The sequence below is a fragment of the Rhipicephalus microplus genome, chromosome 3, assembly GCF_043290135.1.
Source record: "Rhipicephalus microplus isolate Deutch F79 chromosome 3, USDA_Rmic, whole genome shotgun sequence".
NCBI classification, from domain to species: Eukaryota; Metazoa; Arthropoda; class Arachnida; order Ixodida; family Ixodidae; genus Rhipicephalus; species Rhipicephalus microplus.
In genome coordinates, this window is record NC_134702.1 from 250,902,603 (window position 1) to 250,924,218 (window position 21,616).

Sequence of the window (21,616 nt, forward strand, 5' to 3'; positions counted from 1 at the left end):
TGTGCCCGAAATTGAGCACGTTATGGTCGAAATTCTCCCTGGCAACATATCACAACAAAGTGTATACAGGCTCAATGTATACAGTAGTCCCAGCCACCATAGACAAAGATTCACATGCTTGTTCCAGAAAGCTGTCCGTCTCGCGGGGCCTAACCCGCTAGTGATTGCAGGCGATTTTAACGCTGCGCATAGCGCCTGGGGCTACACGTACGATAGACCCAAAGGTAACGAGCTTTGGAAAAGTGCGAATGACATGGGCCTTATTCTCATTACGGACAAGGCCTTCCCCACTCGCACTGGTACGTCCGCGCAAAGAGATACTACGCCGGATCTATGCTTCGTCAAGAATATCTCCAACGCCCGCTGGTCCAACCTCGCGGTAGATCTCGGTAGTGACCACTTCATATTGGCTGTACACCTCCCCACAGTAAGCAGGAAAACCAAGTCGTACACGTGGGTCGACTGGGACCTCCTTCGTAAGGCCCGCGCAGAACGACCTCCTCCCGATACCCCACCGAGCCTCGAGACGTGGACGGCCCAGCTCAAAGCTGATGTAAACAAGGCAACGAAAACTATCAGCACAGACCTTCCAACCGAAAGGATGGACAGTCGCCTCGCCCACCTACTAGAGGCCAAACAGTCTCTATTGGCCCGGTGGAAGGGCCAGCGCCTTAATCGGAGGTTACGCAAACGCATATTTCAGCTGAACAAGACCATGATGGATCACTGCCGCATCCTTTCAAAACAGCACTGGGACGAAATTTGTAATTCGATTGATGGTCAGGTTCGAAATGGCAAAACGTGGAACTTACTCAAACACCTCCTCAATGAAACCAACACCCGCACAAATCAGCGCCATTCGATCGTGAAGATACTTCATCAGGCTAAACGAACAGTGTCACCGGAAGATGTTGTCAAGAACCTCGTGGAAAAATATCTCCCGCTCCACGGGCCCTGTGACCCCTCACCCTGATTACTCTGGCAGCGACAACACTAACTTAGACGCCGACTTCTCTATTGAAGATGTGCGCCGAGCTCTCCATGAGCTCAATGGCCGCACAGCCCCTGGCCCCGATGGCATCACCAACAAGCTCCTACGCAACCTGGACGATTCTTTCGTCACTTACCTCACTGACCCTGTCAACGAGATATGGAAAAAGGGTGAGATACCCGATGCTTGGAAACTAGCTCACACGGTTCTCATACCCAAACCGGGAAAGGCGCCGAGCCTAGATAACCTACGCCCCATATCTCTCACGTCGTGCGTGGGCAAAGTGGCTGAGCACGTCGTCCTCAACAGGGTTGGTCGATACCTCGAAGATAACGACTACATCCCGCACCACATGATTGGCTTCCGACCAGGGTTATCCACTCAAGACGCCATGTTACTCCTAAAGCATCAAATTCTAGATGGCGGAAACACTCGGGACACTCGTGCAATACTCGGTCTCGATTTAAAAAAGACCTTCGATACAATAACGCACTCGTCAATCTTGAAAGCGATCGCAGCCCTCGGCATAGGTCATCGATTTACTACTTTTTCCTCTCTTTTCTCACTCGACGCAGAGCCGTCCTCCACGTAGGAGACCTAGTGTCGGAAGAAGTGGAGCTCGGACAGCGGGGAACTCCTCAGGGATCCGTCCACTCACCCACCCTCTTCAACCTCGTCATGATCGGGCTTTTGGAACTACTTTCAAAAATAGACAGGCTAAATCACACTATCTATGCGGATGATGTAACCATATGGTGCTCCACAGGGTCGGATGGCTTCATTGAGTCCGCCCTGCAAGAGGCTATCGACATCACCGAGTCTTACCTCAACCACACCGGTCTCAGGTGCTCACCTGCGAAGTCGGAGCTGTTGATATATTTGCCGAAACGCCGGGGTGCCAAGCCCAAAGGGTGGAAACCTCCGGCGGAACGCAATATCACCCTCCACACCAGAGATGGTCGTACTATACCCAGGGTAGACACCATCAAGGTTCTCGGCATGATCATCGAGTCCCGCGGAACCAACACCCAAACAGTACACAAGTTGAGGAGTAAGACTGAGAATGCCATACGACTCGTTCGTAGAGTAGCCAACAGGCACCATGGCCTAAAAGAAGACAACCTGCTGCGTCTCGTACACGTGTTTGTTTTGTGCCATTTTACCTACGTTGCCGCTATACACAAGTGGCTACGTGCTGAGCGCGATCAACTCAATGCGCTTATTCGCAAGGTAGTCAAACGAGCCCTTGGCCTCCCTATCACCACTCCAACGTACAAACTCCTCGAGCTTGGCGCACATAACACGCTAGAAGAGGTCGCCGAAGCTCAGGTCAGGAACGTGTGCAATTGACCCGACTCACTACCACCAAGGCGGGCCGCCATATTCTGCGCGAGCTCGGCTTCTTCTCCTCGAGGGCCAGGGACCCCCCAGAGTTGACTCTAATTCCTCGTGAAATCCGCGACCTTATCACGATCGCTCCCATACCACGAAATGTACACCCCGAATACAACAGAGGCAGGCGCCTTGCGCGGGCGACCGCCTTTCTCAAGCGCATAGATATGGAAGCGGACAACGTCTCGTTCGTGGACGCCGCTGCCTATCGCAACAGCCCAGCCTTCGCCGCGGTCGCGGTATCATCCGCGCAGCAGACTATTAACTCAGCCACAATCCTCACCCGAAACCCCGAAGTAGCGGAGCAAGTAGCTATAGCTATAGCTATGCTCGACAGCGAACGGGAATTCATCTACAGCGACTCCAGGCCGGCCATCAAAGCCTTCGAACGCGGAGTCATCTCCGTCCAGGCGTTACGCATCCTGCGCAATGTGGACCCAAGTGCCCTGAAGCCCCACACTGTCATCTGGTTCCCCGCCCATCTCGACCAGGTGCCGGGTGCCCTATCCAACCTCAACGAGATCGCCCATGATGCAGCGCGCGCACTTACCGACCGCGCTGCCACAGGGCAACCTCATCTTGCTGGGTTGGATACCAATCGGGATGCACCAATCACATACAATACAATTACAAAGCACTTTTACTTGGAACGCCGCATTTTCCCACCCCCCCATCCGAAACTTAACCGACCGCAGGCATTAACCCTACGCCTATTACAGACACACACGTACCCAAACCTTGCCACGCTTCACATTTATTATCCCGATGCATACCCCAGCGACACATGCCCATCATGTGGACACAGAGCGACACTCGAACACATGCTCTGGGAGTGTAGAACAACTCCTCCCAACTCTACCTCAAGCAAGTGGGAGAGGTCTCTCAGGAGCTCACTTCTCGCCGACCAGCAATGGGCTGTCCAGCAGGCCCACGAAGCGGCCGCCAGGAACTCCCTATCGGTCCCTACGTGGGAGACGCCCGCTACGCGGTAAGCGCGTCCTGCAGGACCAAAATAAAGTTTTTTCATTCCATTCCATTCCATTAACACACTCGCGACGTGCGACGCAGGATACATAAGGGAAATAACTTTGACAATACAATGGTGCAACGATACAGAGTAAACACACGACGACACAAATGGTAAAGTCATTAATTAATAAAACCGCGCAATGTCTCAATATCCCGCATCCCTTCCCGCAAAGCTCGTTTAAGTAGAGGAGGTGAACTTCGTCTCACGAATGGTCCATGTGGTCGGTCTTTACCATCTTCGATTGATTGATTGATTGATATGTGTGGTTTAACGTCCCAAAACCACCATATGATTATGAGAGACGCCGTAGTGGAGGGCTCCGGAAATTTCGACCACCTGGGGTTCTTTAACGTGCACCCAAATCTGAGCACACGGGCATACAACATTTCCGCCTCCATAGGAAATGCAGCCGCCGCAGCCGGGATGTCTTTACCATCTTCGTCGTCTTCGTTGCCTTTCTCGGCGATTCCCATCTTAATCTTCTTTCATAACGTCCCTCAATAACTCGCTTCCTCGTTTCCCATCTCTAATTTTCATTCCTCGTCATATCGTCTCTGCCTCAGTCATCATCTCATCCACTCTCATTGCTATCTCTTCACACCGTTATCTTCCTTTTCCATTCCGTGTCTCTACTACCTCGAGCTCATCGCAACGTATCTCCGACTCTCTTCGCATCGTATCTCTGACTTTCTTCGCATCGTATCTCTGACTCTCTTCGCATCGTATCTCTGACTCTCTTCGCGTCGTATCTCTGACTTCCCCCGTATCGCGTCGTAGTCCCTTTTTGTAGGACCCGACTCCGTCCTACCGGGGCACCAAACCAATCGCCACTATCGACGCGGCATATTTTCTTCTGAGTCGGAGTGTATAATCTTCGGCGGCCGCCCCCGCGGCCTACACCAGTAGAAAACCCTCTCCTAAACAAAGCCGAGCAAGTAACAATGTACAAACTCAAGCCTCAGGGAGAGTGATGGGCGAGCCGTCCGAAGACACTTTAATTACGGGCGAACAATGGTCTCGATGCTACCGGTACTTGGTGAGCCGATGTCCAGACCAAGTCTCAACGTTTACATGCAGCTCGGTGTCTCCCGTGAAATTCTCCGTAGCCGCCGCTTCTTCGTCATTCAATGCCACGGGCGGCCATCCGCGCAGAACGCAGTAATGAGCCCTGGAGCCACGGAGGCTGACGGAAAGTCATACTGGACCCGGCACAGGCGCTGTGGCAGCGTCGCGTTCTCCGAACCAACAAAAGGTGCTCTGCTGCTCCCCCGTGCCACAAACCTGAAGGATGCGTGCGGATTATCTCCACCGCACACTTTCACACGGTCTGTAGACGACAAGGCGCCGCCCGGTCCTCGTGTTTGCGCGAAGGAGCCCGCGAGATTAGTAAAAATAATGCTTCCGGTACTCCACTCCGGAACGCCCATTCGTTACACCGAAGGTTTTCTTTTGCTTTTTTTTATGCATGGGTTTGAGAAATGAGCGTAGACATCTTGAAAGGAGCGGTGTTCAGTCCGTGTTTGCGGGGACGTCACTAAGAGATGCCAAGTAGTCCCTTGGGCTGGAGGTAAGGGTCTCTGCGCCTTTAACGATTCGCATTCTGCGTATCACTTCGGCCATTTGTGCTGTCAGGTGGCGCTTTCTGTTCCTTTGTTCGATCTGCAGGAACCCCTTCCACTCTTTTTTCAAGCTCTCCCAGGCATCTGGTGTTATAGAAGGGGCTTTCTGCGCTGACTTTGCCAGGAAGAAACTGATATATTGCGGGCTGGTTTTGTCCTGTAACAGAGTGGGGTCAAGTCGCCATGCTGAGTCGTCGTGACGAGGTCCGGCTGTCCCTTTGACTGTCAACACGATCGGGGCATGATCCGTCTTTCTTTCTACCATGGAGGATAGGGTTGCTGTTTCGCATGACACCACTGAATGTAGCAGGAAGTCTGGAACATACCTCCTGTCGATCCTGCTCGCGGTGGTCCTGCATACACGGGTCGGTACAAAAAGATTGTCATGAAGGTGTACCCAAGCATCCGTGAGCCTGAGATGACACAGGATTCTGACTAATTCCTTAGCATTTGAAGTAGACCTCCCTCGGCCCGGGCCACTGATGTCCCGTGTCGAGTGCGCCACACCGTTAAAATCGCCTAACAGAACGTGGGGTAGTTGTTCCTGCAGGTTGTCGTGCAGCCCTCTGAAGGAGGCAATCGTGTCCGTTCACGTGACTGGTGCGTAAATAGACACGAATCCGGACCCTCCTGCCGTCTATGTAGACGTCGAGCATCAGGGAGCGCCCATCCTCCCCAAAGATACAGTGAACCTTGTGACGGAATCTTCCCGAGATAAAGATGGCGCCAACACCGCATGATCTGGCACTCATCAGGGAAAAAAGCTTCGACTTGGCATTCTCTTTTAAAGACAGCGGCATTGAGTGGGGACCTGGAGTTGGTCTCCTGAATAAAGATGATGTCACTCTCAAGTGCTTGGGCCACCGGTAGAAGCTCGCGCTGCTTTATCTTATCACGGAACCCACGGACGTTCCATTTAGCAACTCGGAGCGCCATGTCGCTTCGTTTCAAACTGTTGCCTGGGGCAGAAGGGGGTGCGTCGAAGGTTAACCTGCGCTAGGTTGCGCATAAAAATGATCTCGGGCTTCTGCTTCGAGGGAAGGTGAGGAGGGGGCGCCTCAAGCGCGCTTGCGCTAAGGTGTGCATTAGACTTCTTGACGCGTCAGGGTCTACCGCCGGCCTCTCTTCCAGGCGATTCCCCTCTCCCATGTAGGGTTCTAGCTAGTCTTTGGGACTTTGCTCGGGGAGGGGCATCGCTGTCGCTACTCGATATCATAGGGGTCTGTCGGCGATGTATATTGTCGGAGCCCTGAGGTATGACCTGTCCCGAATCCTCTGGCCTGTTCTGCGCCTGAGGCGAGCGTGAGCGCGAGCGGTCACTGCGCCCGCGAGCGGGCTGCGTCGGGTTCGTAGAAAAGCCTTTGTCGGCCTCGTTAGCGGGGCCTGCTGGCGGTGTCGTGTCTGCCGGTCTGGGGTCAACTACCGGCTGCAACGGGTTAGGTGTCCTGGCATGGTCGCTACCAACTCTATGCGTAATGCCGGTATCACGAGGTGGGGCGTTGCTGACGTCCAAAGGCGGGAAGTGTGCCTCGTCAATGAGCAGTTCCGCCAACTCCTCACCAGTCTCATGGTCTGGTACTTTTTGCTCCTCGCCCTTCGACAACGAGACCTCCTATGACTCTTTCGAAGTCGCGGCGGAGCTGGTTTCAGGGCTACTGCTCACCACCTGCTCCATATCGGTGCCATCAAGGCTCGACTCACTTCCGTTTTCCCCAGCATTCGTCAGGGGCTAGGATTCTGGTAGTGTGGCGTGCTCATCGACCCACTCGTGTTCTGCAGCGTTCTCCCAGAAGTTGGGTGTTCTGCTGGTGGTAGCCGCCAGAGATCTGGGTTTAAGGACCTGGAGTCCCGTCGTCTGTTCCGTGCTGCGCGAGGTCACAGGGTGACCGTTATGGTCGTCGTTTGCTGGTTCATCATGAACTGGTGGGAAACCACGCGCGGCAGCCACGTACGAGCGGGGCCGAAAGCACTCGCACGTGCCGTGTCGCCCACCACATCGCTTGCACGCTTCTTCACACCCTTCCGTGCTATGGCTAAAAGCGATGCACTGCTTACAATAAGGAGAGGTGCATGTGGTGGTCATGGGCCCCTCACCCTGGCAACGTACGCACACGCGTCGCATGCCGCGGTATTCCAGCATTACTTTATGGTCCTGAATCGAGGTGAAGTTAGGAGCCGGCTTGCTCATTTCTATCTTCACTACCCGAACTCCATTCAGTTTAGTGCACCGGGTCGGTACTGTGGCGAACGTCACGCTCTTAACTTTACCAAATTGTTGCATAACCGAGGTTATTGCTTCATCCGGTACATACGCCGGCAAGCGGTAGACGTTTACATATGTGACAGGCGGCCCTACTGCTTCCACTCGCACCTTCGTGCCATGAACGGTGAAGCCCTCTGCTACCATGAGTTTAGTTGCCTGGCTAGCGTTCCGCGTAAAGATAAAAAATCTGTAGCCTCCCATGTGCTGGAGGACCAGCACACTATCATCACCTGCCGTAAATTCTATAGCATCTATAGGCTCATCTATGGAAGCGTCTCCTTCCGGAACGTTAAATAAGAAACAGTTTTCCCTCACCGGGGGTGCGAAAACAGACGCCATTATGGTGGGCGCAATCATGCCATCGCGCCGGCAGCACGGCCGGGGGCGTGTCTGGTGGAACTGGTGACGCGCAGCTGTTGCTGCGCACTCGTTGACATGGCTCTTGGCCTTAATCAGGTGGGTGTTCCCGGTAGCTGCTGGGGTAGCGGCGAGGTGGATGCGTGAGAGAGGGTCACTCCCAGACTCATCCTCTGCTCCTTGCTGCAGGGGGGGGGGGGGTCACCGGCTGGATAACGAGGGACCACTGCCTTCGGTGCCCCGCGCGGGAATACGCTGAAGCATGCAGTTTTTCTTCCTCTTGATTATGCTCCCTGGGGTCAGCGTCGGCGTGACGGGACACCAGGCCGAACAAAAAAAGGCTAGCTCGGACTTTCATTTTAGCCGTTAAGAGGCGTTAAGCGTTTAAAAGAATTTTATTTCCGGATATATCTTACACAGCTTATGTGCACACATAAAAATGGACAATGTTGAACATTGCGTATGTACAATGAAAGCTGTTATATACAGCGAAAGAACTTATAGCGTATGCAGTGACATACAATACAAAAATTGTACAACAAAGACAGGACATTCACGACATCGAAATGATTACACTTAGAGAAAGAGTAAGGCTATATCAACAAACAAGGGGAGGTCATTCACAGTGTTGCGTGATATTTTGCATTCACCTGTGAGGACAATTTGCTCTCGTGCTCAAGAACAATATTGCACAAAAAGACATGTTTCTAAAGAAGAAAAAGAAAAATACACATTGTAATGTCACAGTGGTACAAGCTGTAGCCCACCTCCTTAATAGGGGAGGAAAGGCATGGGCATTCTGTTGTTTTTTACGATAATAAATCGCGTAGATCACCGTCGGAGGAAAGCCTCCTCTCCCAGCATGACTAGTTCTGCGTTAAGATGCATAAGCATTATGTTTCTTTGCCGATGTAGTAGGGGAAACATGGCTCTCTGGAGCCGTCCCCTCAGGCAGGCCAGTCCCCTTTGTTTGCATAAGATCAAGGCTCGAATAGCTATTAAGAATACGACAAATTTATTCCTGTGGCTAGACTTCCACTGCATACTTGTTTGGAACATCCTCGTAACCATGCGCCAAAAGGTGCGCGCTACTATGCATTCATGGAAGACATGGTTTAGTGTTTCGACGCGACCGCATTGCGGGTATGTTGCGGAGGGCGCCACGCCTCACGCCGCAAGGCGGTCGGCCGTTGGTAAAGCCCCCCATTCCCTGAGCCAGTTTAGGTCACGGACCTTGGAGGAGAGAGACGTGTTTGTAAGAGTCCGGCGTCGTTTCGCCCGGAATTGCCGGCGTTGTTCTTCAGATAGGCTTTTGAATGCTAGTATTTCGCTCATGTCGGTGGGGGACATTTCCATAAGTTCTTGAACTGGAAAATTGTTTCGCCATTGTTGCAAAGATTTTATAACATGTGTGTAATACGCTGGTGGCTGCTCAGCAGCTGGTCCCGTGTCGTTTGCTAAACCAAAAAGTCTTCTAGATGTTCCTAGCAGATACACTACAAGTTGCCTGCCTCGATACGATGAGTTCTCTAAGAGTGCCCAGGTGTTTTTGAGAGCCAACATGCGGCACATTACATCAAGGTTGGGTACACTGAGCCCTCCCCAGTTTCTGGTAGGCGGACCAAGGCTCTGGCAACAGCTTCGGCGTGGCCATCCCAGAAAAAGGAGCCGCACGCAGTAGCCACCCTCAGCAAAAGCCGTCGAGGTGGTCGGGCAATTCTGGCTACATAAAGCTGTGGCGCTGTTATGCTGGATTTAATTAGGTAAACTCTCTCAGTAAAGGGTAGTTGAAATGTTCTGGCAACTTCAATGCGTCTGTCCACTTTGTGTTGGATTTCTTTCCATGTGGTGCGGGCTACCTCACCAGTCGAAAGGAAAGTTACACCTAACACTTCAACGCCTTGGACGATTTGGACGCCATCAGGGAACTCTTCACTCTGCATCCCAAAGCACAATGCCTTGCTCTTTCCGGTATTAAGACGTGCTCCCGGCAGGTAACTATACGTGTTGAATATTCACAGAAAGGCTCTGTAGCTATCTATGTTACGAATAAATAACGAGATGTCATCGGCGTATGCCGCTACTTTCACTTCGCCCAAGCCTGGAAGAGGGAAACCGCGTATCAAAGTGCATTTCTGGATTTGTTTCAATAATAGATCTATGCATAATACAAAGAGAATTGCGGAGAGGGGACAGCCTTGTCGAATGCCCCTACTTACTGCAATAGGTTCAGATGTATAGCAATTCACTACTAATGACGTGTCTACGTCTGTGTATAGTAAGCGGAGGGTGTAGGGTAAATGTGCTGGGAAGCCATAACACTCAAGCACAGCGAAGAGGTAGTTCCATTCTACGCGATGAAAAGCTTTGTCCTGATCCAAGGAAACAAAAATGCCGGATATTTGTGTTCTTGTAGCGTACGTGAATAAATCGAGAGTCAGCGCAAGCGAGGAATAGATCGTACGACCTGGGACACAACATGTTTGTATGTCGCTTACTATTTCCAGTAGAATGCTTGTGATGCGGTTTGCAAGGAGGGCTGTCGATGCCTTATAATCCGAGTTAAGTAGGGATATGGGCCTCCACGCCCTTGGGTCAGACGGCTCTCCCTCGCTTTTAAGCAAGAGTATAAATCTACTCTCACGAAGCGTATTTGGTCTGATTCCGTCCGCAAGAAGCCAATTTAGCATTGTCAAATGGTGGTCTTGAATTGTTTCAAGGAAGGTTTTGTAGAAACTAAAAGGTATCCTGTCAGGGCCGACGGTGGCGGTTGTGTTCATGCGCTGAAGCACGATGCGTAATTCATCCAGCGTCACTGGGCTGCACAGACCATCGCGGAGCTCCTCCGGTACGCGGGAAAATCCCTTGCAAAAACTCATTAACTATGGTGGTATAGTTCACGTCGTTTGCGTTCTCCGCCCTGAAAAGTTTTGAAAAATGTGTTTCAAAGACCCTCATTATGTCTTCTGCTCGTGTCGACTGTTCGCCGTTCAGCAACTGAACGAAAGGGACACGCATTTGCTCACCCAAGGAGCCGTTGCGAACACTTCGAAGAACAGCTGGATCTGAAACTGGTCATCCGTTGATAAAAGACTGCGCAGCCGTGCGCTAACTAAGACGTAGCAGAAGTTCGTACCACGCCTTTAACTGACCGAGATAGTCATGCATTGCGAATGTCAGCGTCTCGCCTCTGCGTACCATGCGCGCTTTTCGTAGCGTGTCGTTTATCTCTGTCGTCAGGAGCGCTTTCCTTTCGCGCCCCGCTTTGAAAAGCTCGGCGCGCCAACTGTGTTTTAATGCGTCCCAGGTACGCGGTTCAGGCGGCATTTTGCATGCTTGCTCTAGTGCATTGCGCAGTAATGCTATGCTTTCCGGGTTGTGCACGAGTGTGGTGTCCATTTTCCAATGGTTTCTAAATGTAGTGGATTGTTCAAACAAAAGTTTTACAGACACAGGAAAGTGGTCTGTAATGCATGAAACGTCCGGTGGGAAACGTAGGACCCCGCAACTAAGGACATGTGTGGCTAGCACTTCTGGAAAATAGAAGTGGTCTATCCGGGTCATGTTGGCACCCCGTTGCCTTGTTGCAACGAAGTCATTTCCGTGAGTGTCGACCCACGCATCCCTGAGCTGGAAATTGCGGATGAGTTGTCGCAATGCGCTAATTCCGCTATATTGTCTGCTTTCTCTGCGTCCGCGCGCATACCTGTCGATGTCCTCAACACAGTTAAAATCCCCTACTAAGAAAGTAGGGTAGCTGTCAAACATAAATGAGTCGAGTGAATTGAAAAAATCGACCATGCCCCCACTTTGAGCTGGGGCATATATTACGAGCGCCCTTGCTCGTCTGCCGTGGAGGTCAAAGTCAACTGCTAGTGTGCGGCTGTCGAAACCATAAACACAGTGTGCTCTTCGGCATAACGCTGGTATCAAGAAAACAACTCCGACTCCGCACAACTTTGAATCAGTCAGTGAAAAAAAGGCTTCGACTACAAAATGGGAACAAAAGGATTGCACATCAAAAAGGGTTTTAAAATTACATTCCTGTAAGAAGAGGATGTCGACATGATGTGACCTTGCGAAGTGCATGACTTCTCTCTGCTGATCTTGGCGTCTGAAACCCCTGACGTTTAAGGAAAGAAAATGCACCGTAGCCATTTTGAAAAAGGGAGAGTGCGCGCAAACTTCAAAGAAACCCCTTGCAGAGGGTGGAGCGAGCGCTCAACGAATGAACATGACTAAAGAGAGAAATGCTCTGACGTCGTCAGAGCATTAGCGAATTTTTGGGGCTTACTACTGTTAGTAGAGCCCTCAGAGTCCGTGGTCGGTGGGTGGGCTCGTTTGGTGGCTGGAAGGTCTATTTCCATGGTGCTGGCGCCGACACTCGCACCAGCGGCCGCACCTGTAATCTGGTAAATGGGGCTTGACAGGCTCAGTTTGCGGGTGTGAGCCGAGTACTTGCTGGCGCGGGCACTCGTCGTTGCCGGTGTTATAATCACCGTTGTGGTCTTGTTTGGGCCGATGACCGGAGCGTCTGCACGTCCTGTTGTTCGAGTGCCACGTCCCATCGAAGCTCTCGGCGCCTCGGAGCTACTGGTGGTGCCAAATGTGTCAGAGCTGTAGCTCTCGTGGTTTCTGCTAAGTACGGGCACTCGGGCTTCGGCTTTGGATGAGCAGTGTTGTTCATAGGCGTCCGGCGGAAAGTCGCTGGTCTCGGACGGGGCGTGAAGGGTTAACGAGGCTTTCTCAGACAGGGGAGGCAGGTCTTCTGCGTTTTGTGGTTCAGCATGGGCGTCAGTGTCGCTTGTGTCAGTGTCGCTCGCAGGCTCGAGCGCCGGATAATCATCTTGCGATGCGGGCGTGAGGTCGGTGAACGCGTGTTCTTCGGTTGCCGCTGCTGCAGCCGCTGCGAAGGTCTTCGGACGTACGCAGTCAGCTGTTGCATGGCTGCCCGAGCACTTGCGGCACGGTTCTGCGCATCCCTATGGGGCATGTCCAAACACGTTGCAGCGCGTGCAACGGGGCGTGGCACAAACTTTGGCGATATGGCCAGTATTCCTGCACTGAGAGCCCACTTTCTTGACACCCCGGTAGTCACACTTGACATTGTAGCCTTGGACTGTCGGAAATTTCAGTATTTGACTTGTCATTTCCACTCGCGCCACATGAACACCTGTGCCAACCCCAGGGCAGCCCATGGATATGTTGCACGTTGCCGTAGGCGGAGAGAACAGTCGCTAGGGCTGCGTCACCTACCCACAGCGGTACCCGGAAGACTGTGACGTGGACTATTTCAGGACCTATGCTGACTAGTGTAACTGATTCGCCATTCAAGAGAATGGCACCCCGGCTCTTCAGCTTGGTGGCTGCATGGACCTTTGCGGCTGCGGCGCCGAACTTTGCACCTCCCATATGCTGGAGGGACTTGATACTGGCTGGGCCGGTTACTGCTTCGAGGGCATCTATGATGTCGTCGACGGTGCTCCCCTCTAGAACATTGAAGTTAAAGCAATGAGCTTTCGGCGGTGGCGCTGCGAAAGCCATCACACTTCCGTCCTGGCCCTGTCTTCCACGGCTTGCGCTGTGGTGCCCGGGCGTTGGCTCACGATGAAGGCCTGGACAGAGCCGGGGGGTTGTCCAGGGGTTCGCTTGATGCTCGATGAGATGGAGTCGACGACTGGCAGTGTGCCTGGCCGTGGGAATCCCGGCTCCAGGTAAGCGGCGAACGGGGCGTCGGCCGTCGATCAACTTTTCACAAACGGCGAAGTGCGTCGGCATTTATACTCTTGCCATCGAATGTTCAAGCGTCATCGCTGGCGGTGGCGTAGGTTCCAAAATAATTTGTACAGTTCGCAGAGGGGGCGGGATCTTATCGAAATGTTCTACTAAAGTCTGGAAGCTTCTCGAAAACTGCACGCGTGTTATGCGCTGAGAATTGTGTAGTGTTTCGGAGCGATAACAAAACTTGAGAAATGGAACGTGGCAACATGGAAGAGAAAGACGGAAGAGGGCGTTAGCACGAGCAGTACAATAAAGCATGAAGTTCTTAGTCTAGGGCTCGGGTCACGGAGCATGAATTCTTGAGCAGTCGTAACTGCGCTTGCTTGGGCATCCTGAAAACGTCACGCAACTGGTGATGATGATGATGATGATGATGATGATGGTAATGAGGCCATTCCCTTTGTAACGGGCGGGCACACTTTGGCACCCTAGCCGATAGTAAAAAAATACAAAGAAAATAAGAAAATAAAATACAGACTGGGCGGGTTGCGGAGTTAAGAACCCTCCCGAAGTCCCCAGAGAGTTATTTTCCTCCATTGTTCTAGGCGAGTTTTGCTGCGCCTCACTGCGGCGTAGTCCACCACATCACCTGTGTCCACAAAACCCAGTGCGGCAGCGAGATCTGTGTTCGGACTGGATAGGCTCAGTTGCGGGCACTCAGTCACGATGTGTGTGATGGTCTCGTCAGCCCCACCACACGCGCGACTCACCACACTCACGAGTTCACCATCATAAGCTTGCTTTTGGACGAGAGTACGCAGGGCCCCTGCTCTCGCCTCAAACAACAGCACACTTCCAAGGCCATTGTCGTAAAGTGGGACTGGAGCAATGGTGTCCTTGTGCTGGCGGTAGAAGAGGAGACTTGACTTGTTCACTTGTGCCTGCCTCTACTTCTCGCCCTCGGCCTCCTTAATACGTTGGCGAATTTCCTTAGTGCACCCCCGTTGATTTTCGGCCGCCAGTGGCGCCTGGAAAAGCCCGAACTTTTTCTCAAGTTGGTACACTCGTCGTACCCACTTGGTGCGCATACATGTCGCCATGAGGTAGTCAAAAACTCGTCGAGACCACCTCTCACGGGCCATGTACATCAGGCGGCAGTGGACCGTCAGTTTGCTGGCCGCCTCAAGCGCTTCGAAGCTCGACCAGCCGATGTCCCCCTGGACCGCCTCGTTCGCCACCATGCCATGACAGCCCAGAGCGATGCGTCCTACTTCCCGCTCTCGCCGCTCCAACCATTCCCGGGTGGCCGCTGACATAATCACGACTGCATAATCAAACTGGGCTCAGCCCTGAAGCGCCCTCTGTAGTGAAACTCCGCTAGCGGAGAAAGAAAAACGTACTCGCTGCCCTAACCGTGCTCTCGTTCAAGGCCATTCCACGCGAAAAAATGACGGTATTATTGACCGCGAAATCAAAATGCCAATAAAATGAGCAGGCGTATTTACTTTGACTTTTAGCTACCAAAGTATCTGCTTTGCATGCTATCCGCACTACGGGTCCGGTCAAGCCCATGTTTCTTTGAGAGTGTGTTTGTGTGTGTGTGTGTGTGTGTGTGTGTGTGTGTGTGTGTGTGTGTGTGTGTGTGTGTGTGTGTGTGTGTGTGTGTGTGTGTGTGTGTGTGTGTGTGTGTGTGTGAACAATTGGGAAGTAGTTGAAAAAGGCCGTAAACATTGAAGGCACGGAGCCTGGTAAGAACACTGGCCGTTTTGCTTTGTGCAAAGGCAGTTGGCCGCCACCAAGCTCCCCCCCATTCACCGCCTTTCTATGCCGCTGTCCGCTCTCAGTCTATCCTCGCTATGGTGCAAGCCAACACCTCACCTCACTGGGTGACTAAAACCTTTGAAGGCAAATACCTTGTCCTTGTAGGATGCCTACCCACTATTGCTGATGGTGTGTATATTTAGGGTAAAGCTCCCTACGCCATGGGTCATACGTCCTGTGTCATCGTAGGAGCAGTCGGGCGCCGTAGTAGGGGGAGTGATATGTCTACGCGGGGTGGGCTTAGCAGAGTCGTTAAGGTTATGGGTGGCGGATTCCACCATTTGGGTAGCTGTGGGAGATCCTGCAGATTTTCGCTGTTGCAGTTCGAGAGATGCGATCAGCTTAGTGAGAGCTGCGATTTACCGCTGAAAAAGAATGTTCTGTTTTTCCAGTGTGGAGAGCTCTGCGGATGGACAGGAAAAAGGAGAAGAAAGGCTGAGGAGCAGCCATCTCTGCCCGGCTACTTACCTGAGGTGATCCCACGAGGAGCGGCATGTAGGGCATGAAGGGGGCCGGTGGTGGGGTCGGCGTATCAATGAGACGTGAGTCGAGCTTGGCTTAGGTAGCTGCTGGCGGGCCTGCTGAAGGGGGTGCAGTCCGCTTTGGGGTCTATGGTAGTTTAAATTTCCGACACTTCCCTGGGCATCCCTTATGACCCATGGGCTGGAGCAAAAGAGGCATGTATGGTTGAATTCACATTGAGCGAGGCATCCCGGAATCACTTGGAGTTGAGTGCGAGGGCAGATACAGCGACTGGAAGTAGGTCCCGGGCAAGCTGAGGGTTGATGGGCAATGGTGCCATAGAAAGAGCACGCCGGGATAGTCTTCATATATGGGCACATGTAGGCCGCGACACTGTGGTACAAGATGAAGCGGGGAAGCTTCGTGCCCTTGGAGCTAGCATGCACGGTTACACAGCGGCGTCGAGCATACATTTCCGGATGTTCTTGAGTGGCGTCCAGCCAGCGAACCGTCTAGAGTTAGGCGCAAGCGGACGAAAAAGTCGAGTGCAGAGAGAAAGAGCGAGCGGTGAGAGAAAGAGCGGCAAAGCACTGCACCTGTCATTCCTAAGTCCCTAGAACTTGGCTTTAGTCATTGCACCTGACGCCTATATTGTCAGCGTCTTATGAACACAAACGCTGCGCAAACGCTGGTAGCACAACCACTACAAACGTGTTTCAAACGCACCGCATTGAGGTGGTAGCACGTCACCTTCAAGTCAAGGAGTTGGGGGCGTCGGTTGCTAGAGGTGAGCAGAAGAGTGCGCAACCGCTCCTGTTGCTGACAGTTGCTGACACCAAAACGTGACATCGTGTGGGCTCCGGTGTCATTTTAGCGGTGGCACGTCACCTTGAAGTAAAGGAGTTGGGGGCTCCTGTTGCTAGAAGCGAGCATAAGAGTGCGCACCCGCAGCTGTTGCTGACAGTTGCTGACGCCGAAACGTGACATGGCGGGGGCTCACATGTCGTTTTAGCGGTGGCACGTCACCTTCAAGTCAAGAAGTTTGGGGCTCAGGTTGCTAGAGGCGAATATAAGAGTGTGCACCCGCAGCTGTTGCTGACAGTTGCTGACGCCGAAACGTGGCATGGTGGGGGCTGCGGTGTCAATTTAGCGGTGGCACGTCACCTTCAAGTAAAGGAGTTGGGGGCTGCAGTTGCTAGAGGCGAGCATAAGAGTGCGCACACGCAGGTGTTGCTGACAGTTGCTGACGCTGAAACGTGACATGGGGGGGGGGGGCTCTGGTTGCTAGGGACGCGTGCGCCCGGAGCTGTTGCTATGGGATAGGTCGGTGGATAAATCCCGACGAACGCCTGACATAGCCCGACTAAGAAATGCATTCGCATTGAAAATATATAGCATTATTCTTCTATAAAGCTGGGTTCTCACGTGCGAAACACAGCCATGCACGCTACACGATGCATTTGCATTTCCTCACTATCTCCTTCAGCAAGGTGGGGGCATTTTTTTCACTGACCATTCCATGGCCAGAAGCACAAAAAAGACAAGGTTTGGCCGAAAAAGTTATGAACTTGCTTTATTCGAAGAAAAGACAAAATGAACGCAATCATTTTTTTATTTATTTTGCAGCCGACGAGCACACCAAGCACAAGGAGCTTAGCGAGACGTTCTGCGGCAGCGAAGCATATGCGGCACCCGAGATTCTGCAGGGCATTTGCTATCTGCCCAAGCTAGCCGACGTTTGGTCACTAGGCGTAATCCTCTACGTGATGGTGACGGGTCTGCTGCCGTACGAGAGCAATGGCCTACTCCGGCAGGTGCGCCTCCAGATGACCCGTACAGTTCGTTTTCCAAAGGTGATGCAGTGGTGTGACCGAATAATTTTCCTACGGGCGTAACTTCATACTATTGTACTCACAAAAGTAACATTGTCGAGTTGGGAAAAAAGTTCTTCTACGCAGCTCACCTATAGTATAATGCTGTGTAGCTAATATTTTGTAAAAAGGGAGAGAAATGTGCCAAGTATTTCTATTAGTGATCTCTACTGATGCTTTACCTTCATTATGACATTGTTTACGTTTTACTGGACGCTTTCTAAATGTCTCGCGCACCGCAATGCGTTGACGTAGTACGTCACGAAACAGAAATTGGCGCCGTAACTGCATGTTACAGTGGAAATGTCGTCGAAGGACGATAGTCTAGCATCTGGAGAGAGTGAAGAAATCGTTTATTTGATGTTCTGCGCAAGAAAATCGGTGAATGGTATTCTGGAGGCGCTGCGTCAGAGTGCCTCTAGCGTGCAGCGAAGACGATCGAGTGCATCGAGTCACATCACACTTGAGACATGAGCGCTATCTGGCAGTTATCTTGGAAAACAAAGCATGCGGCGTGTGCGCCTGTCTTCGAGGCGATAAGGTGTAGAACGCAAGGCAGCAGATAGGTGCCGCCACCGTGTCGTCTTAGCAAAGCGTCGGAAACACTTGCCTTTTTTTGCAAGTTTTCCAGTGCAGCGCAGCATGATAAATGCTACGGTCCTTAGAAATAAATATGTATACCCTTTCTAGTAGAAACGCGCCGATATAGATTAATGATGTTTTGTTATGGTGCTTCATATATGCGCAATGATCGCTTTTTAAATGACAATCGTACAAGTATGAACACTAAAACTAGAGCAGTATTGGTGGTCGCTGTGTGTGGGGTCCACCATTTTTTGGTATCATTTGGTCTTGTTTGGGGTATTCTTAAAGGCGTACAAACAGACAAATTGACAGACAGACAGACAGACAGATCAAAACTTTTGCATCGAAGGTCCCCAAGAAACACTATCATCTTAACAATGTAAACGCCCAACCGTGCCGCCTGCCTCAGACGCGTGTTTAGGCACGCGGTAACGCACGTGCTTCGTCACTTGATCCACCGTCTCTGTACACCCCGAGTTCACTTAGCACTCGCTGCTACCGAGGTTATTAGGTAAGCCATCCTTTGAAATCTGCTAGACAGAACGTGGCATCTTTTCGTCTCCAGCTGCATAATGAAGTTCGCTGCAACGTCGACCGAAAGTTCCCGTATGTGCTACCTTTAGGTAGCAGCGTCCCGCACTTCTTTTCCAACGCCGCTAGTGACTATGAACTGCGGAGAAGCTGGTGCGCAGACCAGACCACCGAAAGCGGTCGCTGTCCACCAGGAATCTATAAAGGGACCATCGTGCACTATACAGCTCGTTACGTACGTAGTCGTGCTTTTATTAGGGGCGAAGCTCTTTAAGCCATGAGTTTGTCCCTCCTAGCTTGTCGTTGTTCATGACCACCTAGTTCGACGACTCACTTAGCAGGTGCGGACGGGTGGACAGACGGACGGGCAGACGGATGAACGAATGGACAGACAGTCAGACGGATGGACGAATGGACAGACATTCAGATGAATGCACGGACGGACGGTGGTCGGACGTATGAACGCACGGATGGACTGCCGCGTAGACGGATACATGGACGGATGGAAACAAGAACGAACGGATGGATGGAAGCACAGAAGCAAGGAAGGGTAGACTCACGGACAGAAACATGGACGCTCAGACGGACGTTTCGACCCGCTCATGATTCGCTCCATGGATATGCTGTGATTTGTTGTTTTAGATTTACGTCCATATGCTTCGACAGCATAGTATTTGCGTGGTTTCGGTGCACTCTCAAAAAACATACTAAAATAAGTAATGCTGTAGGCTTAGTGGGGCGCTCTTTGAACGTTGGAAGCCTTATAATTTGTGTTTGTGCGCTGTTGCTTATCTTCCAGAGCTGGCACCACTTGGCCATGCGGTAGTGGCAGTGCACGTTATTTGGCACTACGCCATGCGTTTCTTGTTTGCGTTACCGGACCGACGAAAAAAAACAGAAGGCTTTTGAACTTCCATGACACAGTCCCGAAAACAGGTGTTTCATCTTTGTGTGCTGGTTGTGGACACGCCAGGCACGTCGGTTAACGATCAGCGACAGGCACCTGCAAAAAACGAAAAACAAAAACGCAGCTTGACCGCGGGAATACGCTTGCTAACTAGGCAAGATTAGTGAACCTATGCCCTACTCTGCTCCCGTATAGGGAGCATATGAAGCTGCGTCCAGATGGAGGCGTCCAGACTTGTAGGAGTACTCCTGAAGACGCAATGCCCAACGACCAAGTCATCCAGAAGGGTCCTTCAGTGACGAAGGCCAACATAGGGCGTAATGACCTGTGACGACAAGGAATGGGTGGCCATAGAAGTAAGGACGAAATTTCGAAACTGCCGAGACAAGGGCAAGGCATTCTCGTTCAGTTATAGAGTAGTTACGCTCAGACTTTGAAAGGAGACGACTGGATTATGCAATTGCATGATCTGTGCCCCGCTGAGTTTGGGCCAAAACAGCGCCGATGCCGTGACAGCACGCGTCTGTCCGCACTTCTGTAGGAGCATCTGGGTCGAAATGTGCAAGTACCGGTAGTGTCATTAGAGCGATGATTAGTCGAGAGAAAGCGTTAGCTTGAAGAGGACCCCAACAAAACAGGACGTCATGTTTGAGAAGGCCTGTGAGTGGGTGTGCGAGTGCCGCAAACTCTTTTATGAACCGGCGAAAGTAAAAGCATAGGCCCACGAAACTGCGAACATCATGAATAAAGCACGGAACGGGAGAGTTCGTTACTGTGCGTAGTTTTGCCGGGTCTGGTCGTACACCGGAAGCGTCAACAAAGTTGCCCAGCACAGTAATTTGAACACTGTCGAATAATACAAATCAGTCACGTCGACTGAAACACCATAAACATGCTCATCGACACAAGTTTTCACATAATCTATGACTTGATCAGAACTTTTAGGAGCGAAGCTCCTTAAGGCGTGGGCTGTGCGTCCCCTGTATGTAGCCACCTCTCGTTCAGTTCTAAGTATTACGCTAGCCACCGCCCGATTTAAAGGGTACAGCCATATCCATGCGTCCATCCGTCCATCCGTCCGTCCGTCCATCCATCCATCCATCCATCCCTCCATCCATCCATCCGTCCTTCCGTCCGTCCGTACGTCCGTCCGTCCATCCATCCGTCCGTCCGTCCATCCATCCGTCCATCCGTCCGTCCGTCCATCCATCCGTCCGTCCGTCCGTCCATTCATCCGTCCATCCGTCCGTCCGTCCGTCCATCCATCCATCCGTCCATCCGTCCATCCGTCTATCCCTCCGTCCGTCCGTCCGTCCGCCCGTCCGTCCGCCCGTCCGTCCGTCCGTCCAAAAGATGCAAGATGTTATAAACTAGACGGCGGTACGTGTAGTTGATTATGAAAGATGCGAGGTGTTATAAAATAGGAATGATGCCACATATGGCGCGTGTCATCGTTCGATATAGTGCGGCGACGTACGCTAGGGGGAGCTTTGCAATAAAATCGAGTGGGCAAAATGTACGGAGGGTTCATGGTTTACCAGGTTTACCTCCGGAGCTTCGCCCACTCATCATCATTCACTTCGTGGATATGGCGGCATTTTTTTTACTATGAAAGGATCATCAACGTCAAGCCGGTTCAACTGTTCTTGCAAAAAGGTAGCAATCGATTTTTGCCATGTATCACATTCTGAAACAATTACCCTAAAAGGCATATTGCTCTTGTGAGTCTTTGCATTAAAAAACACTTTTAAAAAGTTATGCTTACTATTTGTGATGCCACCGACAACTCGAGAGAGGTTAAGGTCTTTGCATAGCTTTTTTGCTTCCGATTTAACTTTTTCAATGCGGACGTCCTCGCGAGAGGAGAAAACAGAGCTTACGGCAGTGTGAGCCTTAGAACCAAACAGTCCCAGAGTCAGGATGGCGAAGCTTCCTTCGTTATCAGCGGGAAGGACGGTAAGAGAGTGCTCCTTGAGAAAAGCCTCAACTCTCCTGAGAGGAATTTTCGATCCAGCTGGTCTGTAGCACGAAACGGTATCAACGCCTTCTGAGACAGAGTGTGGTTG

General features: G+C 51.8%; 1 protein-coding gene across 1 annotated transcript in view; it reads left to right on the plus strand.

Annotated features, from left to right (window-relative positions):
* Window positions 1-21,616, plus strand: part of LOC142803189 (testis-specific serine/threonine-protein kinase 3-like) — a 286,989-nt gene that overhangs the window by 164,461 nt on the left and 100,912 nt on the right. The window contains exon 6 of the mRNA XM_075888282.1: window positions 17,283-17,470. Coding sequence (XP_075744397.1) covers window positions 17,283-17,470 — 188 coding nt within the window. The remainder of the gene's footprint in view (window positions 1-17,282; window positions 17,471-21,616) is intronic.